The 21,193-nt window shown below is 43.3% G+C and overlaps 1 protein-coding gene across 5 annotated transcripts in view; it reads right to left on the bottom strand.

The window, feature by feature from the left end:
• ankfn1b (ankyrin repeat and fibronectin type III domain containing 1b) overlaps positions 1-21,193 on the bottom strand; it is an 89,217-nt gene that overhangs the window by 4,040 nt on the left and 63,984 nt on the right. For all 5 annotated transcript variants that reach the window (XM_077626515.1, XM_077626514.1, XM_077626513.1 and 2 more), the window contains 12 exons: positions 13,642-13,861; positions 13,222-13,429; positions 10,252-10,449; positions 9,469-9,582; positions 9,201-9,298; positions 7,542-7,632; positions 4,925-5,032; positions 2,166-2,265; positions 1,941-2,073; positions 1,622-1,741; positions 1,335-1,550; positions 470-636 (listed from right to left, as the gene is read on the bottom strand). In XM_077626515.1, coding sequence (XP_077482641.1) covers positions 470-636; positions 1,335-1,550; positions 1,622-1,741; positions 1,941-2,073; positions 2,166-2,265; positions 4,925-5,032; positions 7,542-7,632; positions 9,201-9,298; positions 9,469-9,582; positions 10,252-10,449; positions 13,222-13,429; positions 13,642-13,861 — 1,773 coding nt within the window. The remainder of the gene's footprint in view (positions 1-469; positions 637-1,334; positions 1,551-1,621; positions 1,742-1,940; positions 2,074-2,165; positions 2,266-4,924; positions 5,033-7,541; positions 7,633-9,200; positions 9,299-9,468; positions 9,583-10,251; positions 10,450-13,221; positions 13,430-13,641; positions 13,862-21,193) is intronic.

The following is a 21,193-nucleotide window of genomic DNA, read 5'->3' on the forward strand; positions in this document are numbered from 1 at the left end:
CACAACGTGAAGATAAAATTTTAATCGTCTAAGGAGGGATTTCAAACTTGGGTTCTCTATCTTTCTGGGTCTAGGTAGGCCAACAGAAGACATTCTTCCAATGGTAGCCCCATAGGGACATTTAGTACTGCAAATTTTGAAGTAATTAAAAAGTAGCTTTTTTGGGAGAGAGAATAATGTGAATGAAATATATATATATATATATATATATATTGAAATATGACACTTATCTTCAAAATGTGGTATGAGCACCAGTAGTAGTAGTTGCCACAATAACAACAGGTTAGTGTTTAAACTTTAAAATCTAGTGTCTTATTGTTAAAAGGGCGACCAATCCATTTGAATGGGATCACTGCCAGTCCTCCCAATTGAAATGGATAACATTTTTTTTTTGCCCTGTAACATTCAATGGCAGCCTTCCTAGTTCCCATAATTTATTTTTTTGAATAACTGACTGAAGAATCCCAACCTGGAGACATTATTATTGTCTCGTATCTTGGTATGACACAGGACGTTGGGGAGCTTCTGTGGCACCAGCGCTCTGATTTGCTCCACAGAGGTACATAGCTTCAAATATCCCAGATATAAGCCAGGAGACAGGAGCTTCCTGCTGCGTCGGTGATAAGCAAGCTTCTCCTATGGGCAAAAATAAAGGCGGGTTTCATCATCATCCTTCTAGCTTCATCTCAATGTTATCATTTATTTTCCTGCCAGAGGCTGCAATGCATTGCAAAACGGCCCCCGCTGAGAATGTTGCTATATTTTATGATACAGTTCAGCGGTAATGGCACACAAAGCCTATAAACTGCGGTTCATCGAAATGGGAATTGTCCACCATTGTTTTGGAACCACAAGGCCAAATCTCCTTATGCTGGAGCCAGTAGAGGATTTGCAACACTGGCATTGACTTTAATAAGTTCTACAAACAAAATAAACTGAGAATTACTTCCAGATTGAAGAATTTCCAGAAACACGCAATGGAGCCCATCATAAACACATCCAATTGTAATTTTAAAGTTCCTGAGTGAGCAGCTTTGAAGAAGATGGGGGCGGGATGATGATTATTATGATTCAAACTCAATGGCAGCTCTAAACAGAAACTTGGGAGTGTTATTCATTGTATTGAAAGCCAATTGAATGTCCTTCCAGTGTTTGGTAAAATTTTCTCCGACCCATATTATGTTCCATTATTCAAGGTTTTCTATCCGTTTTGTTGACGAATAGAATGAGCCTAATATAAACCACAGGCACTTGTGGCCATTCCGAAAGACTGTGGAAGTCAGCCTGTATCCAAAACAAAAGCATGACTAAAGCGTTTTTCAAAAAGAGCATACGTGCAGTGTGATGAGGAGCATGTCCAGAGCGGTAGGCTCCTCGGGCGAGGAAATGGACTTGCGTTGGAGTTGCAGCTTGCAAAGCTGCATCCAGCGCACACCGTCCGGGTTGGGAGATGCGTTAATGTCCTTCAGGAGAACCAGCAGGGCATTACCGTGCTTGTCTTTGATGGGCTCAAAGTACACTTGGCCCAGATCTTGCGTTCCCAGCATGCCCTGAGAGACACCGGGACACAGTGGGTGAATGGAGTGAGTCATTTCAGACAATCGGGAATCAAAAGGCCTACCTGGAGATGAGATATGGCTTGCAGCATCTTGAGCCGGGTTTGCAGGGTGCACGAACAAGCGGACTGAGTGGGATTGAGACACTGTTGCAGCCAGGGAATCTCCTCCCATAAGTAGGATACCTGGTGAATAACATACATTTATTTCTTCTGTACAGAGTGGGAACAATTGGAAAATGTCTGTATTTCCCAATCACAATAGTTTTTCTCATTTAAAATTTTAGCTTTTAATTAAGAAGTTGCTCATTTTTGTAGCTTCGCGGGATAGGTTACAAAAGAATGTTATGAATTGCAGGTGATAGTCTTGTTGTTTGGTGCGTACCTTCATGAACCAGAGGAAGTCTTGCACCAAGGAGCTGGGGTAGGAATCTTCAACTTCTACAATGGGAATCTGGTCCTCAGGGGTCACCAAGATACTGTCATCTCGGTAGAAGATGGACGTTAGGTAAAGTCCTCTAAAAAAATAAGTAAATAACATGTTGGAATTGACATTACACTGGACGTCTACTAACATTAACGTCACTTATAACTATTATTTTTTCTAAACCTTTTCAAGCTTTTGACAAACTTGCTGTTGGGTTGAAAAAGATGACGCAGACTTTTGGACACCGAGTGTTTTCTTCCTTGCGCCGGTCCCTTGCACTGTTCTGTGAGGACAAAAATAATGAATAAATGTCATTGTGTGTATGTTTTTCAACTGCTCAGTGTGACAAATTGTGCCCATTACTGTGACTGGCTGCCACCTATGAATACCTCTGTCCTAACACATCTCCTACTATGACAGGCTGTTACCTAATTGACAACAAACCTGACACGTCCAACAACACGCTCAAAGTGGAATGTTTTTTGACATTTTGTACACTCCAGTGGCGCGGCACCATTTGACAGCCAGCAGCAGACTATGGGCCTTGAGGGAACCACTACCTTGCAACTCCCAGAGGGACACTAACTGTGTGTACGTGTGTGTGCGAGTGTGTGTGTCTGTGTGTGTGTGTTTACCTGCACATACTTTAGCCGCTGGAGCATGGCACGTCTTGAGCTACGGCCATACGAGTGGAGCCAAGGAGCTGTAGTAATTTGTGTGTGTGTGTCTGTGTGCGTCTTAACCCTTCGCCACTCACTGACAGGGAGGTCAGTTAAGTCTGTGGGGACGTGTTTATTTTTAGTGGGCCTTCAGGGGGTTGGAGGCGCGAGAGGGAGGTGTGTGTATTTGTGTGTGTGTTTGTGCGGGCGCCTGTTGGTGAGATAACGCACCTCCCAACTCATTAGACACCCCGCGCAGATTCCCTCCCCTCCCAGGTGATCATACTCTGGCCCCCAGGCCACTTAGAGTCAATAAATCCCCTCATTCAGGAGTCCGAAAGAACTAATTTTCCCTTCAGGTGGACACGACGAGGCGGAGTAAAAACAGCGCCCCTCGACCCCGCTCGCCTCCCCCACCCCGATTTCTGGCCGCTCGCAAGCGCGCCGGTCTGCAGGCCTTCAGTGTGCGCTTGACACTGAGTAAGACAGACAAGTAGAGCTGACTGCTGGGGTGCCAGTGTTAGTCAAGGCCTCTTTCACAGTTTAATTAATTGTGTTTGGACAAGGGGGCGAGGGCAGCACGGGTGGCGGGGCATGTGTACACGAACATGTGGGGGAGTGGGCACGCACTTGAATATTTGTGTCTGTTCACGGACATTTGCATCTATATCTATCTCTATGAGGCCGTATATGTATGGACTGTACTGTAGACGGGAATGAGGGCTGCACTCTCCCGTGCGTGAGGCTGCTGGAAGCTGGCGTAATTTATGCCCTCTCCCGACTCCAGCCTAGAGCACGTCTCCAAAAGGAATAACAAACATGACCCGGGGACACGGCACCTCGGCTACCGTGCCTGAACTTTCAAGCTCAATCAGCCGTCATGTGAAGAACGACCGCTGTGCTCAATACTGACTATCCTTCCATTCATACGGTGAAGTTCCACAGTGGACAATAGTAAGTGGGTGAGTGTGTTTAGGAGAGAAAGAAACTCGGACAAGCTTTTCAAGTCGAATGTGGTCCGTCGTCATGTAAAAGAGACAGTGTGGACAGCTTTTGACACTCATGGGAGCAACTTACGGCCGATGCTGTTTGACGATATAAACAGTTTGAGTGCGGGAGAGGCCCATCTGCACTTTGTCACTGAGAGAGAAATGTTCAACACGGACCTGGAGGGTTTGGGGTGGCTGTTTTTTCACGAGCCATGCGGTACTGTTTTTGAGGGATGATTCAGGCTTCATAGATGATTTGGAAAAACTAGATTAATGCAAGTGGTTTCCAATTGCACGTGAGCCAATGAGTTTCAGTGTGTCACTTTTAAAGGGAATGGACTGAACAATCTTGATTGGCACACAGAAAGAACTGGGATTGCATTCACAGTCGCACCATCTTTCAAAGGACTTTTTTTCGGGCTATAATTTACACCTGAGTATAAGTCTTACCACCCATAAAAAAAATCTGCACCATGGAGGGTGGAAAAACATATTATTTGCAGTTGAGTATAGGTGACATTATTGTAGGGATGGCGGGTATTTTATTAGTACCTGAGAACAAACATTATCCATTACAGCAATAACAATAAAATGGAGAACAACAGAATAAATAGGTGCCTGTTAACACAACATATTAACAGTTACTCAGATAACTATAGCCAGAACAACACAACAAACTCCGCCAACTCTGGAAATAGATGGCACACCTATTGTTCACTTTTCTTAGGAAATAAATATAAAAAATTGCACCGAGTGTAAGCTCGCAGGCCCAGCCAAACTAAGATAAAATGCAACTAGTCCGGAAAATACTGTACTTGACTACAAGAATGAGTCATGGCAAATGTTTCGTCATGTGTAGATCCAAAAACCAGCAGCTTCTGGTGTTCAAGAATACTCCATCTAATCTAAAAATAAAAACACACAGACATCCATCTCTCCTGTTTACCAAACTTATTTTCTGTAATATGAACTGCTGCGGTGGCTTGACGAAACCCTCGTCTGTTTATTGAAAATGCACCACAGGTTGACGTCACACTGCTACCTACGTCAGCGCTAAAGGAGTCGCCCACACGTCGCGGGTCAAGTATATTTGCGGCTCTCATGTTTAAGTTCCTACTCTCCCTTGTTAAATCCAATGCCGCAGTAAAACCCTGAGGCGGATTAAAAATCACACGCTCATCTATAGTTGATTGGTTTAAAGGGCTGCGGTTTCAAACTTGTAAATTATTGCGGGTATTGTATGACTGCTGAAACCTTTAACAGCCAATAAATCAATCTAAAGAGTTTATTATACCGTGGCAGAGACAGCTCTGATGGGCATCTTTTATTTGGGCGAGCAGCTGGACCAGAACCTCCTTCTGGCCTCTTTGCCGGGGGGCACGGCCATCGACGTCCCTCCAACCTGTATTTGGAAAAGAGGGACAAAGTTTTAAGAAAGTGATGGAGTGAATCCTACTCAACTATGCCAAATAAAACAAAATAACATTCACACATTCACTGCCAGATAAATATCCAACGAGAGTTTAATTTCTCTACTCTAATCTAATCGTGTTACATTCCGGAATGCTCTTTTCCAAGCAGTTTCTCGCCTTTCTTTCCCAGATGGATCAGTGAAATGATCCATTAGGCGTGTCATGTTATCTCTAAACCTCCAGTATACAGTGTTACACTATGACTTAACATCAGTCTGTATATGCTTTCAAGCATTACTTACACGGGTCTAAAGAAGACATGTAGTACATAGCGGAGGCTCTTTGAACTGGCACATGAGTTATTAAGGCCTATCAGGTGTTGCATTCAGTCTTTGTATTTTTGCAAAACTTCCCATTGCCTTAAGGACAAAACTGCCATGTTGACAGATGACCATTTTTTGTTCCAAATGCTACCATTACACCGCTTTGCCACATTATGGAATATCTTGAAGTGTGTGTTGCGTGGGTCACTAACAAAACCATGCATGTACTCTTTTCATTGAGTTCAGGTAGAATATGAATGGGGAAATGAAACAAATACACTCATGATCAAGTTCTCAATTTGGATTAGAGTCAAGGGAAATTCACCTGAAGTAAACCAAGGGGAATTTAATCCAAATTATTTCAATTCCTGTTCATATGGAATGGATATCTATCACTGTTAAAGACAGCAAAATATAGGTACATATTAAATGTACAATGTTTTATAACATTGTGTGTCACTCTTATGGCAAACTTCAATTGTGTAAATACACTCGGTTAGTGATTTGGTGAAGTGCACAAATGAAAACAATACTTTAAAAAAAGGGTTTTAATTCAATTAAAGTTCAAGTGTGCTGCCTCTTGAACATAAATGTAATCACATCGTGAGCTGCAGCAAATGAGCTTCCAAGTTTTGGGTCCTCCCGATGGCTGGGATCCCCAAACATTTAGTCCTCTATATATTAGCTGCTTCTCAAACAGATACAGTCGTATATTAAGAGTACTTGGAGAGCTGTGCGCATGTAGAACAGTCGGTGCACACATGCAGAGACACACACAAGCACCATGGCTGGAACATAACACAGCACACTTTGCCCCCCAAAGCAATAAAAACACAAGTAGTAAAAGGACATTTACCAATGCATCAATGAAAAGTCTGTACGTTCCATTAAAAGAATACTGAAAATCTATTCACTATCTAGGCCTGCTTTGGAAATCACACAGACACACTCTTTCTACCTCCACCCGCCCAACACAGAACGTGATCCTTCAGCACGACTGCCCTTTTTTGCATCCCTCGCTCGGTCCCAGAAGGATGTGTCAGCGATAAACCCACCTCCCCGCGCCCCCTTCTCGTACCATCACGCACCACCCTCACCCCAACTCCCACTCCTGGAGCCCCCCGGGGCGAGCGGGATCGAAACACGGTGAGCTCTATTCCCGGAAAGGTGCCTGTCCAGACAGGACAAGCGGGCCCTTTAATGGGCGTCCACGGCCCGGTATAAGGCCCCCACTGTTGGGGCCGCGCCGCGCGCTACAGCACAGACATGCAAATATTTCCAGTGGTAGGCCCAAATGGAAAACACAAACACACAACATCGAAATTAGCTCGCCGAGCGGGAGGAAGGTGGACAGTTGAGAAAAATACAAGAGCGAGGGAAAGCCCGGTTTCTTCGGCGCAAACACATTCGTGTGTACCCCAGATGTGCCGTAAGGGTGCCAATGCGCCTCGGGTCAAAAGCCATGTACGTGAATTGCAGATCGGGCAAATTGAGGGTCAAAGCACTGCAGTGCCCTCAACACCTCGGCTGTTGTTGGACATGACTTCACCATTTAACTCCTGGACTGAACCCGGCCAGCTTCTTTTGTCGGCCAGCGCCAAAAACGAGCCGGGGGCTACGGTTACACTCTCTGACGTTTGTAGCGGGGGTCCCGGCAGCGGGCTCGCCAATGCTCCAGCTGTCAGCCCGGCTGATGATGTCAAAGCTACGTAGGCATGACGCTCAAATCGACCAATGAGAACAGTGAGTTGGGGGTATTTATGGATGGGAAAGCTATGACGCAGATATATATCAGAGGTGGCAAAAGTGCGAATAAGTAGGACATATAGTGGCATTTAAAAATAAATAAAAAGAGCTTAAAGTCACACTATCATCTCAGGGGTGGGTATTTTACAGATTTTGATAGATTGGAATTTGCTAAGTCATAACACAAAAAACATTGTCAATAGAAATACGTGTTTGTCAAAATAATACCTATACTAAATATATGAATGGGATCAATTTGATATAAAAGATAAACTGAATATTTAGGCACTGCAGATTTATTCATGTGGCATATTTCTCAACTAAATACTGCATATATGCAAGAAAATATGGTACTTATATAACACCACTTGCTTAGTCAAAACAAAAGATCTACATTATCCTTTTCTGTATTATCAGAATTGAGACTTACTGGAAGGAGCAGCACAAGGTGGTGTCGAAGCGAGGGCAGGCCCCCAGCCCTTCATGTTGTAGGCCGACACTTGGACATAGTAGGGGGTCCCCTGGACAAAGCAGGAAGGACGTGTGTGAAAGTAAGGAAGGCAAAACATACAAGCCACATGTACATATTTGGAGCTCTTTGTTGTCATGACAGAATCTATGCACGATCTAATTATTGTACAGCTTCTCACTCAAATCAACAGACCGGGCTCATCCATTACAGATTGAGTGCGTGCTTGTGTAAGGCAAAACGTCTATAAAGGATTTGCTGTTCCTGTATCTGTGCCCAGTGTGCCGACAGCAGGCCTCTGTCCTTCCTTTCTCAGCCAGATCAATCACAGAGCCGCTGACACTCCCTGACCTCGCCTTGACCCCTGTCATGTGACAGGAGTGAGTTTCGGGGCTGGCAGCGGGGTTCTCGGCAGGAGAAAGAAGCGCGACTCTCTATCGTCCTTCCACAAACAAACGCGCATGGTTGTCCATTAGTCCACATGGGCCGGACATAAATCAGATGGCAGGCTACCAAGCTGCTCTTTTTACCGTGGTGGTGGCGGCAGTTTGGCAACTGTTGCTCCTCAATGGTCAGGGGCCATTTGGAAGACTAACAAACTGGGTTTCCCCCCAATTGTGTGTTTTTTTTTGGTTTTTTTGTTTTGTTTTTTTTCCTGCACCAGGTCATAAGTCTTCAGTTGAGAGGTTGGGCCGGTGGCGACTCCAGTGGTCTGTTTGATGTGTGTAATAAAGAACTGTGGAGATGTTGTTTGTGTGTAAATAATGTGGGATAATAGCCTCTAAATTTTCTGCTTTGGCACCAGCAGCTGGAGAAGTCGGCTCTCAATGTTTCTTTGTGCTACATACCAACAAAGATTGGATTCATATTTTGTGTACTTGACATCTGGGCTGAGATGGACATCTAATCCTTTTGGAGTGGAGAAAGAGGGCACTGAATTATTGATGACAACCCTCCCAGTCCAAACGAGTTGAAGTTTATCGCCATCAATTGCAGTTAAGTTATTGGCCTTGTTTTGCTCTGACAATGTAGAGTCAAAGGTACTTTTTCAAAAAAAATACTTTCCTTTCACTTATGACATTATGCAAAAAAAATATTTGAATATTAGGTACTGTATGAATTCATGACTTTGGAAGTGTTTGACACTAACTTGGTTGAAAATTACCAATTTCATCATGATTGGATTGGATTGGATAACTTTATTCATTAACTCTTTGGACATTAATATCATGTTTTCCTATTATATATGCCACAATCAAATTTCATTGTAGGGATGATAGATTTAAAACTATATTTTGTAGCCATTAAACATGTTTATCTAAAGCAATATCTATAAATATAAATGCTTACAACTTTTTTGCTGAAATATTTCAGATATTTGATGGAAACCATTTAATTAACAAATCGGCACATCTAAACAATGATGTGGATTGATGTTTAAGCGTTTTGATTGATTTAAGGTGATGCTATAGTCCTACTAACTTATGACTTGCACATATGAGACTCAGTCCCACCTCTGATTTGGTAATGTCACTTCCTGCCATCTAGTGGAAGAACATTTACTGTATATCTTCAGTTTGTCAACATTTTTATTCATTAACCACTCCAAGTACAACTTACAGAGGTGAGTCCGGTAATGTTGTACTGCAGCACAGTGGCATCCTCCACCACTGCCTCTCCCAACGCAGGACAGATGGAAGACGTGGTGCCCCAACTCACTGCAAAGCCAAACACACATCTCCACAATCAAAAACTGGCGTCTCTTATACTACTGTATTTTGCGGTGCTGGTGGGAAAGGCGTTTGTCAAACACTTTGGCATCTGCTCAGACAAGATGTCTGCATGTTGCAAAACCGTGACGTCGGATTGATCCGGCACAGCGCCTGACCTTTGTATTTGGTAACCACAGCCGAGTTGACACATTGAGGTTCCTGGAAATCAATGGTGAGACTGGTGCTGCTGCTGACAGACAAGTGTGCTGCACTCGGGGTGTTTGGAGGGTCTAAGAGAAGACGTACACAGAGATAAAAAAAAGTAAGCCTGATGGAGGACGGAGATCTTCTTGCGCACTTTTCGATGGAGCTGTAGAGTGCCGTGGCGGATCACTTTAATGAGATCATTTGCTCAGTTGCACAATGCGGCGTTCATTCTCGCGTGAAATTGCAGCAATTTACTGTCACTATCGCAATGACAGTCGCTCAGCATGCTGGCGCGCGCACGGATGAAGCTAATTGCGGCTGTGAACAAGATAACATAAACAGGATTTGGTGATAGGGCAAATGTTTTTTCTTTTCTTGTTATTGTGCACAGATTTTATCGAATCAATTGAGAGGATAGAATTAAAAGGGGGTGGGGAGAGAGGGTGGGCGAAAAAAAAATCTCTCATCAAAGTGCAGATCAGTTTGGCTTTTGGAGCCAGTGTGTGCGTGTCAGTTTTTGTGGGGTGGCTGTCTACCCGGCCAATTAATGCGTCATGAAGTGCCTATAAAAATTAACGCACACACATGGGCACACACTAGGCATCCTAGTGTGGAAACCATTAGGTGGGCCCAGACAGAATAGAAGTCGAGAAAAGAAATAGAAAAATAAGGAATGAGTGGCTGCTGTAAGTTTCTCTCAAAGGGTCCCTAAATCCTTCGTAGCCGCCATCAAAGTCTCGCAGAAAGCTTACTTGCGTGCTCAAAACCCGTCTGCATGCGTCTGAATAGCCTCAGCCGCCATTCCCAGGCTTTTAGCTGTCTCTCCCGGTCCGATTCCTCCCGTTCTCCGGCAACTTCGCCGCCGACTTGGGTCTGAAGCTCTGACACACGCTGCTCAGCCTCCTGCACTAAGGTGGCCAGATGGACCGCTCGGCCTTCCAAACTCACAACTAAAACACATGCGCACAAAAAAAACATTAAAAAAGGTTATTTTCTTGCTCAACCATTAAACCTGGTGTGATTGTCAAAGAATATGTAATTTTCTAATCATTTGAATTTCTCCTTTTGCAACAATTGTGCATAAGCTGAGTTAATAACCAAGCAAGGAATTAAAGAATATCACAATATCCCAGTCGAAAATCCTAAGAAATGTTTTTGCAGCACACTTTTTGATGTCCCAATAAACATTTTAATGGACTTTTGAGGCATTCCAAAATACAGCGAAAATTGTGTGAAATTGAGCGCGGTTGGTGAGACAATTGCTCTTCTTGGGGAAAACAAAATGGTGGGAGCATACATTTAGATTGCCGCTTTAAGCTTTTTTTTCTTTCCCTGCAGAAGTGGTGGAACATTTTGATCTATTTAAATCATGAACCGCAGCGCCAAAGAGCCTCCACGAGAGGAATGTTTGGTCTCAAAGGGGCTGGCGCTTGACTAAAACAATGTGGACAATCACAATCAATTATTTCACCCTAAATGAAACAAAACAAAATCGCAGGACAGAAGACTGTTATTCTAATCACTGTTGTAGGATACAATACAAATGCTTTGTTAACTTTAAGAAGAAAAAAAAAAGAATGATGAATGATGAAAGAATGTTTACATTTTAATCCAGGTATCTGTACTTTAACTTTAAAGTAATTTAACATTAAAATTGATGACCATGTAGACAGGATTCTTCTACTGTGATCCAAACTGTGTTCTCCCAATCAATCCAAAATTACAGTATTCAGCTATGAGAAGACAATAGCATATTGTACTTCTTTTGGCGGCCCCTCACTCACCAAGTGTTTGGGACTGGTGTGAGTCTGTGTTTAGTCTGAGTGGCCTGCGTTTGTTCACAGTGGATTCCACTGTTGAGCGTTAGATTCCACTGTTGACAGTAAGTTTAAAGCTCTGTGTGTCAAAATGTCCATCTGGCTGTTTGATTGCGTGGCCCCTTTAGTGTCTCGTCGGTGGCTGTGGGCTTCTCTTCTAATACGAGTGTCTCCAATGCGGGCTCAGTTGTTCACTTTGATTGGCCCCCGTGCACACTTTCGACTGCTCGGTAATGCAACAGCTGGGGTTGAGGTTTAAGGTCAGGGTTCAGGCTAGGACTTAGTGAGCTAGCTCTAAAATCCTAATTTGGAAATGGACTCGTGGATTGCTGGATATAGCTGCAGAGTTGGACTCGCATGTCCGGCCTTTCTAGACACGAGCCATCGATCGGCTTGATTGAGAACTCAAGATACCAATGCTGTGTTGGCAGTGGAAAAAAATCTTGAAGAAAAACAGGCTTTAAACAGTTAAATTCCACTCCTAGTTGAAGTTTCCTGACAAACTAACCTCTAAAGTTTTTGTAGAACAACTGCCAGAAGACCCCCTGAGCTTAATGCTAATATACAATGAAATCCACCATTGGCATGCCAACGATTAACATCTACGTGGCAGTTTTAGAGCCTTTTAAGCAACAAACAATAGCTGATTTGAGTGTTTTGAGTTACGAGCACAGTCATGTTATCCGTTTAACTTGTATTTCAATGCATTTATTTATTTCCATGACCAATCTTTCCTTAAAAAACGTACATGTTCTTTCTTTCCTATAAAACTTGGTGCAATCGAGAGATTATTTTCACCAAACATCACGGTTCCCGTCAAGTGTTCTTAATTTAAAAACACCTTTACAAGGGGTCTGGATCAAATGTATGGACGTGTGTGTAGTACGTGTTTCTCACCACGAGCCCAACGGGCACGTTCTAATCATTAGCAGAAGAAAGGAGCAGCAAATTTTGCACATCACTGCACCTATCTATTCTGTGCTGCCAAAACACATTACAAACTCACAAAGATACACAAGAACTCACATATGCAAACATACACCCACACATGCAAATAATAAACATGCACAAAGACACACAACACAACAATAGATGCACAATATACTGTGTACAGCCAGATAATACATGGCAATATTTGGAAAACCGCACAACACATGGCTAACCACACTGACCAATGCAAATATGCATACAGACAATAAACACACCTACACAGACAACATACTGTTTACCCTTGCCTACAGACGCACAACACATGCAGACAGCCAGACTAACACAAAACCTACACACCCTTACACAGCCACATTCAACATCACCGGCCAAAGGAACACAAGGTAGGAATATGTGTAATGGAGCCAGTGAAGGTAGGATTCATTGCTTTGGGCAATGCCATGAGCTATTTTAGCGGTGTCCGAAATCGCACTGTGCATCTATGGCAACCTCTGTTTCTTTGCCTCCAAGGCGTCAGCTGGAGCGCAAAATAATCGGTGACTGCTGCGAACCATGTTGTGACAAAACTACATTGAATGCCTAAGCTTCATTAACATTCCTTTTCCACTTACAACAGTTGCTATGGCGACATTCAACAATCAAGGTCTCGGTTCGATGGATGGACATACCTCTTAAGCAAAAAACATTTTAAAAAACACACCCACACATTTAAACATGTAATCTTGATGGCAGTGTTTTTGTCTGTTTGTAAGTTATTGGAGACCATTGATGTCAATAGACATCTAGTCTATTTTACCCAGGCATGTCATCACTAGTAGACACCCAATTCATTCCAACTGGTTCGGTTTCAGCAAATGAACATTCCTTCATTCAATCCTACCAGTTATAATGGATGAGACCTTTATCACTATTAATGACAGTTAGTGACTGGACGAGATTTGACGTGTTGGTACTCACAGTGCGGACTTTCTTTTGCACCAGCCCGGAGTAAGAGATTTGCCATGGGTACATTGTTGGTCATGATGGCGATATCGAGTGGCAGGAGGCCTTCACTGTTTGGTGTGTTGAGGTCCAGCTCCTCTAAGCTGTACTGGGAGAGCAACAACTGCACCAAGTCCAACTCCTGGTGCTCCACTGCCTCAAAGAGTGCTTCATTGCTCTGGAACTGTGACACAAAGACAGTTTGTGGGGCATTCAAGAAGAATACTGCTGAATTGTATCAGTGAATTCACACAACCACAGTGTTTAAAGTCATTGGACTGCAAAAAAAAGCAGGCGCTCAGGAGCATGTGATGTTACTACCTGCTTCCCAGGCTATTTTTAGACAACCACGACCCATGTGCTTATTATTTTTTCCCGACGTTCCCTAGCACTTACTACGGTGGTTTTGCGCAACCTCTCCTTGTCTCCTCCCCGTCCTGACACCACGCTGTCCTCCAGGGCAGAGGGGTTGGTGCTAACACGGAACTTTCCAGACAAGTTGCGGTACAGGCGGCGAGCCGCACTTGGCGAGGACAGGCTGGCTGACTTGCGAGCCGGGGTAGGCTGGTGGGCCTGGTCGCCCCTCATGGGCTGCGTCATCTTGGCTGAATCAGCCCTGCACGAACAAAGGAGGGGGAAAAAGGTTGAATGACTCTGAGCTTACAGTAAACATCACAATGCCACCTTCATTCTCTACCCAGTCGCACATAGTGATGGAGATGACTCACAGCGCACGAAATTTCAGGCCAAAAATGTCAGTTGCTGAACCTTTTCAAAGGCCACAATCGATAAAATGTGTTGTTAAAACCAAAAATGATTAATACCTTGCCAGTTTTTTTTAACTTTCTGCTTATTGTTTACAGCTAAATATGTCATATCCTTGCATCCGAGTCGTCGTGTCTGAAATTTCGCTCTTCAGCCTCACCTCTTTCGAACAGATAAGCGTCTTTTTGGCCTCTTGTGTCTTGGGACGGCTGGTATGGAGAATATGCTCCTTCTACAGTCCGTCATGGGAACCCTGTCGAGGCGCGTCTGCTCAGTGGTGTCGGCGCACACTCAGCCGCTGAAGGAAATGTCAGCACGAGCCTACAGGCGACGGTGACAGACTATGCGATAGGTCCCACGCACCACACGGGAGCCAGGAAGATAAATGAAGCCCTCAAGTGGTAACTTTCAACAGCTTTCTCCCCTTCTGTTCCTTTCTGGGTCTCATTCATCTTCCTGCACCCTTCATCCCCTTACCAGCTGTCTCATGTTTCACATCTTCATCGGCCTTTAATTAATCTGGTAAAGTGATGATAACTGCGTAGCCAAATAGCGTGTACTCCGTGTCGGACATCTTTTAAATACCCTGTCAAGGCCATGTCACGTGGAATTGGACTGAGAATTGCGAGAGTGAAACTACTTCCATCTGAGAATGTGGAACGAAAAGTTTCAATGGACACATGAATCTCAAGACAATATCCAGGAAAGAAAAACTTTTCAGTTCTGCTTTAAGATGATGTCACGGGAAATTAGCCTGACAAGTCTTTGGCAGAAACTCCTACTGTCGTTCCCTCGGAGTATTTGAAAATTAGAGCGCTAGGGCGCAAAATCATGCAAAAATACACTTAATTCTGACTTTCTAGGGAATCTTCAGGATATAAACCTGAGAGAGACGCGTCCTGAACTCAATATAATGTTGCAGAGAAGCTATAGCTCTGAAGTATTGAATATTTGATTACACTTAAGCACAATGTTGTTCCTCTAAAGCTGGGTAGGTCTCTATTAAATATTACAACACAAAAACAAGAGTTTTATACCAGATTTTAACTTTTTTAACGTCAGATTGTAACATCTCACCAGAGTTCATCTCGTGTTCCTAGAAAAAAATTCAGTTCAAATGTTTGAATGCCAGCTAAAACATCATATGAAAATGCGTTCAGACAACATCATTAGATGAATTGCAAAACCAACAAAGTGATGTGAAAAGTCTGGCTAGCAAAAAAGGTAAATAAAGAGATTGGAGTCAGGATGGGCCACGTTGACATATGTCAAAAGCATTCAAAAGGCCATGAGCAAATTTGTCAGGTCGAGAACATCTGTAGGAAAAATATTATTTATATTGCCGCTCCGCTATGGACGTGTGAGTCCACACGAGCACGCTTGCGCACACAAACCCTCCCATTGCACATGCGGGCCGGGCCGAAAGACAGCTGACAGCGGCGACGCCGTTTAAGCAGCCCCTTGCAACAAGGCCTTTTTCACTGGGCCTATACACCTAAAATACCCCCGCGATCCCTGTCCCTTCCCGCTCTGTCCCATCCATCTCCACTCCCTCCCGTAATAGACGACTTATTTTAGACATCCTCGTGTTCCCGGCCGGGTCGAACCTATTCCAGATAAAGCGTGGCAGGTATTTGGAATAATTTTTCCATGGGCCTGGCCCGGAAGATAAAACGAGATATATTTGTAATGCGTGTGTCGGTATCCCATTTCAAAGAGAAAGCCCATCGGAATCCGGCCCCGGGCTTATTGTTATTTGCCTGAGATGGAACAGATGACTTTTTTTCTGTCGGCAGGATGGTGCCCCATCACTCTCTGACGACATCAGAGTGAGGCTGGACTTTCAAAGAGATGCTCCATCTTACATATCAGATTGGGATGTCATTTCCCAAAGACAAATCTGGAAGTAAGGGATGAAACAAGCACTTTTGTTATGGTTGGTAACAAAAGCAGTCAACGCGAATGACCGGATTAAATAATTTTTCAAACTATGCCTTTTGGGCAATTCTTTTTTGCTGTGATGAAAATTTACAAACATTTTGTCCCAAACCCCCACAAATGAACAAATGTTTTGTGGGTTACCTAAGACTACTATATCTAATAAAATATGTTCTTTGGGTTGTTCATAGAAATGTTTCATTCCCATCTCTATCATGCATGTTTGACATGTATACATAATAACTTTAAATTTAAAATGCAAATAATTGCTCCAAGTCGTTTTTCTAAATTCCCCCTGCAGTGTCATCTGTTTACCAAAGAAACAGCCATTTTGGAAGAGTCTGACCCAAAAAGCCATAACTTATGCCACAACAAACACATCAACTGTGAGCTCATGCAGTGATCACAATGAACAAACAACCATCATTCTTCCCCAGACAGGGAATGCAAAGACCATGAAGTCACGCAAAGTTGAGGTCTCTAATGTATGTACACTTTCTTCAACCCTGACAGCGATGATGTGAAAACCTTGTATATAAAAAGCTCCAACTGGTTAAAGGATTGCAGAGTTGTTGGAGTTCATTTAAAAGGAGCCACAAGTATGTACTTAACAGCTCATGAGTGGGGCTATCTCAAAAACATGTCAACGCGGGTAGCCGAGTGGAAAATTCTGCCCAATATGACCATTCGACAGTTCCATTGCGAAATGCACAGGGTATGCTCACAAGTGCCAGAAAAAAAGAAAAATTAAAAAGTTCAAAATGGCTGTTGTCAAGACAATTGGTTTGTCTACAAAATGAAAAATACAAACATCGAGAAATCACGTGCTAAACATATGATTTTACTTTCGGCACTGCTGTTTGCGCCCATTAAACGTCTATTGCGAGTCAAATCGGCAATTGCATGCATGATCATTTCCACTGAAGAGATAATGGCTTTGACGTTAGTGTGTGGTTTTTACATTGTGATTAGAATGTGTGGAAGCAACACGAGTGTAGAAATCACATCACTGTTAGACATTGAAATCGGAATAATTATTCTCAATGTTAATTGTGTTTCAGTATAACCCGAGGCTCTTTCTCGATTTTTTTGATGGTCTGTTAGTGTCTTGACATGCTAATAAGGTAAGCTATGAAAAATACCTATTAATCGGGTAACTCCAAGTTGTCATGCACATGGCTGAGCAATTTTGAACACCCATTGTTCAAAAAGTTTTCAGACAGTACGCTTGAGCGGAAGTAAGAAATATTGTTCGATGTTCATGAAACGTTTGTGTAGTTTAAAACAAAAATGCCCCCCTCAGGGCACTGACGCAGACCTGAGTCATACATTTCCCTCAATCACCGTTTGACATGATGGAATTTTTTAATCTATATTTTTCTAAATGCTATTAGGCATGTTTATGTTTTTCCCCCCCAAGTGCTTGGCAAAGGCCCCGGGGGCCGGTTATACGTTGGTTCAATGTTTATATATACATTAGTAATGGGTTATTCCTTATTTTTCTGATTGAATGATGTGTTTGCTAAAATTATCCACGGCAGCGACTTTCCACCAGGGTAGGCGGCGCGTAGGGTGTTCATTTTGAGCGAAGAATGGAAAGATTACAAATAAAGACGACTTGAAAACGCTTTAGCTTGGCGTTTAAGACTGGCTCAAAGAAAACAGGGTGGCAGGCCGGGAGACAGTGAGAGGAGAATGTTGCGAAACGGACACACATACACATGCACGCGCACAGAGAGTACGCTGGCCGCTCTAAATGTGGCTTGTAGAAGGAAATTCTGAAATCCGAGTCTTGGCACCAGACAGGCTGGAAGCAACCAGGATTTTGGACACAGAGCGCACACACACACACACACACACACAGTGGAAGGAGGGAGAGAGCATGGAGAGATGGCGGCTTTATTACTAGATTCATTTAGGCGTCCACTCAGTTTGGCTCTTATCAGCTTTTAAGCAACGTGAGGCCATGCCAACACGCTGACCTCCGGCGTCTCTCGCTCCGTCGACATGGCAACACAACAAACGTGTCCCGTTTTGCTGGATATTAAAACAGAGGCATGTGTGCGGTCGCCCCCAGCAGTCGCATGTGAAGTTTCGCTTAATGCACCGGCCAGTAAAGACAATGAGAATTACTCCAATCTCTCGGGTCGCATTTATATGGAAGCTGTTTTATGGAGTGATGTATCTGGTTTTGTGTTCGGGTTTCAGCATTGCTTTTCAATTCAGCTCCCAAAGGTGTCGTTACGGCGGGACGAGTTCACCACATGTGCGCCGCTCATTCAAAAGGTTAAAAGGACCTGGAAGTCGGGTACCTGACCGGCAACATTCATTTGAGCTGGGATTTGAGAAGAAAATCTGATAAGCAGCCTCATTAGAAAATTCCTGTGTATGCATGTTTAGATTGCAAAGGGGTGGAACATTTCTGTGGGAATATAAACTAAGGAATTTTGAAAATATTCCAAATTGGAAACTTTCCATAGGAATGACTTGAATTTATGGGAGTTGACCGGAAATTAAGAGTAATTCAATACCGAGGTATCACATTCAAACATTAGTTATTTTCTTCAAAAACAGACAAAGCATGCAAAATCTAATTTAGTTCTCCTTGGCTGCACATTCAGTGTTCTTTTAACTGGACTTTTTTTTTTGCAAGTGAGGGCTTGAAAATAACTTTTTAAGTTGGGGACCAGGCAAGATATTGCTGTACATGACTATGGTGTGTTAGGAAAGTTACTGGACTAGTGTCACAAATATCTTTTGAAGCAGCCAATCTGAAGTCTAAAGTTTTTTTTTTCTTTTTTTTTTGCTGCTGCTCCTTTAAGCTCTCTTAAAAGGATTTTTCTGGTATCTTTTGCACCTGGGCTGTCAAGGCCATCTTCCTGTTGCCCTGTGCTCAAAATGATGACCTTGAAAAAAAAACCTTTGAGCTTTGCAAAAATCTAAATCAAAAGGTAGATAATTAGGGAGGCTGCTGCAGCACAACTTTGTTTTTTCAGAAGCAGGATCTGTCAGATTCTAAAATGCCAGGTTAGATGAACGTATATGCTCACAGCTGTCACTTTATTTTGTTTAACTTTCCAATCTGAAAGGATGCTGAACTAACTCTTTAAAAGAGTGATAAACCTTAAGTAGTTTATGATACGACAAAAAAGAGCAAACGTTATGAGAAACTGAGCTACAAGTCCTCTTTTATTGGGATGCTTTTCCAGGCTGTTAGTCTTGAGGGTTACTCCCAAGAAAAATGCATGCTCGATAAGGTTATTTTCAGGTGACATTGACTCACACTGTTTTAACAAGGGATACTCTTCTAGTTGTCATTTTTTTCCCTTAGTCATATTCTAGCACTCTTTCTTTTACATTCACTAATTACATATACAGGGCTGCTCTAGTCGTGCAGTGAACTTTTCCTGCGGTTTGCCGCGAAATGCTAAAAGAGTGTCGCGATTGCAGCGGTGGTACTGATCTTGGGTCCCATCTGCTGCCGGTCACAGTTATTAAAAGGGTAACACAACCTTGTAGGAATTAACTCATACATGACTCGCTTTGAAGTGTGAGCTGTGTGCATAATTGGCGAGTTGGAACAAACTGTGAAAGACCACGGGCATGGGCGCCGCGTACGCGTGCCTAGAGGACGGTGCGTCGCCCGCTACCGCGTGGCCATGTTTATCTCTTCACCTCTTTTTTTCCTGACGCTTTTTCATCTCGTCCTTCCGTGCATTTTCTCGTCCCCCCTGGGGAGAGTAGAAGGGAAAGAGTAGGCGGTCCGTTGTATGTTTAACCTTTGAGGTGGGCCTGCTGTGCTGAGCAAGGCTTGCCACCTGTTGGCTCGATGTTAGTGTCTGTGTGTGCTGGCAGAGGTAAATCTCTTAATTTTGATGAGCAGAGACAGCGGAGTCGCCATGGGTATGTGGTGGTGGCTCACTGCTGATGTTCTCAGGAAGGGGGGGACATCTGAGGATGGATCTCACACACACACGTACACAAGCGTCCACACAAACAAGACCCCTCCTCTCTCAGAGGCTTGGTGACACCATGTCTCCCACGGGCGATTGAGGGCCCAGCCTGGGTGGCTCCAGGCCTTGTGTGTCTCTCAGTGTGAGTGTATGTATCACTCCAAAGGGGTCCCCGCCTGGGCCGCCATATGCCACCCACCCAGCCACGGACAAGAGAGGGGCGGAGGTGACCCTTGGCCACGGACTGAAGCCACCAGTTGGCCCGTTCTCTCAGTCACACGCCGACCGGGCGCCATGTTTAAAGTCCCACGGCTGTTTATCTGGGAGAGCGATGAAGGGAGGCGCTCAGGCGGGGGCCTTGTAGATGAAGTTTATTCTCTCCTCTATGATTAAGCCTTTGTATACACAGAAGGCAAACATGCATACAAAACAACTGGACTTCAATGCCGCATTCAAATTCATGTATAGTCACTTTGCAATTCATTTAGAAAGACTGCCTGGGTAAAATAATTATTGGGACCATGTGGTTAACTTTAGGAAATGAAATACCATTAACATTTCTAATCCCAATCCTCCTCTGATTGACAGAATTACATAACCATGTAAATATAAATAGCCATTTACTCACAGTTTAGCATGAATTTGTCTTTGGATAGGCGTATACACGTGTTTCCTGAAACCATAGTAGTAAGCAGTTTTGTTGGAAATGACAACAACAATGGTTGTGTTTCACAACGAGAGCCAAATGGAGTCATGGATAAATAAATAGGTGGTACTGTCTGTGGTGCTGAAGTAGTAAATCTCAAAATCTTCTTTGCAATAAACCTTGGGTTGAACGAAAACTAACATTAGGCCACGATGAATTATTTATCTTGATTTGGACATAGAGCTCCAACTACCAATGATACATGAGAAGTAATAATAAAAACTTTGTGGAGAAAGATACCGAATTTAATGTTAAACTGTAAATTTCCTTTCATTTTAGCCTGCTTTTGTACATATAGCAATATTAATGATTGATATTGTAAACACAATGTTAACTGCCATAAAACCTTCACTCTACAGCTTTCCGTCACTCAATAAACCAATCTACTAATCTCATCAATAACAATTATATTGTTTGGATTTTATAAAAGCGTTTCTTGCTTTACACTTGTGGCTCCCCTGCCTCACAAAATCCTGAATTGTGAGAACCCGCTTCCAACTCAACATAAACTTTTACCACTAGATATATCATCGTTAAGGCTCGTAAGATTGCTTCACTGCTAAGGGCAACCACTGGTCCATTTGAT

Source organism: Stigmatopora argus, chromosome 18, assembly GCF_051989625.1.
Source record: "Stigmatopora argus isolate UIUO_Sarg chromosome 18, RoL_Sarg_1.0, whole genome shotgun sequence".
Classification (NCBI taxonomy): domain Eukaryota; kingdom Metazoa; phylum Chordata; class Actinopteri; order Syngnathiformes; family Syngnathidae; genus Stigmatopora; species Stigmatopora argus.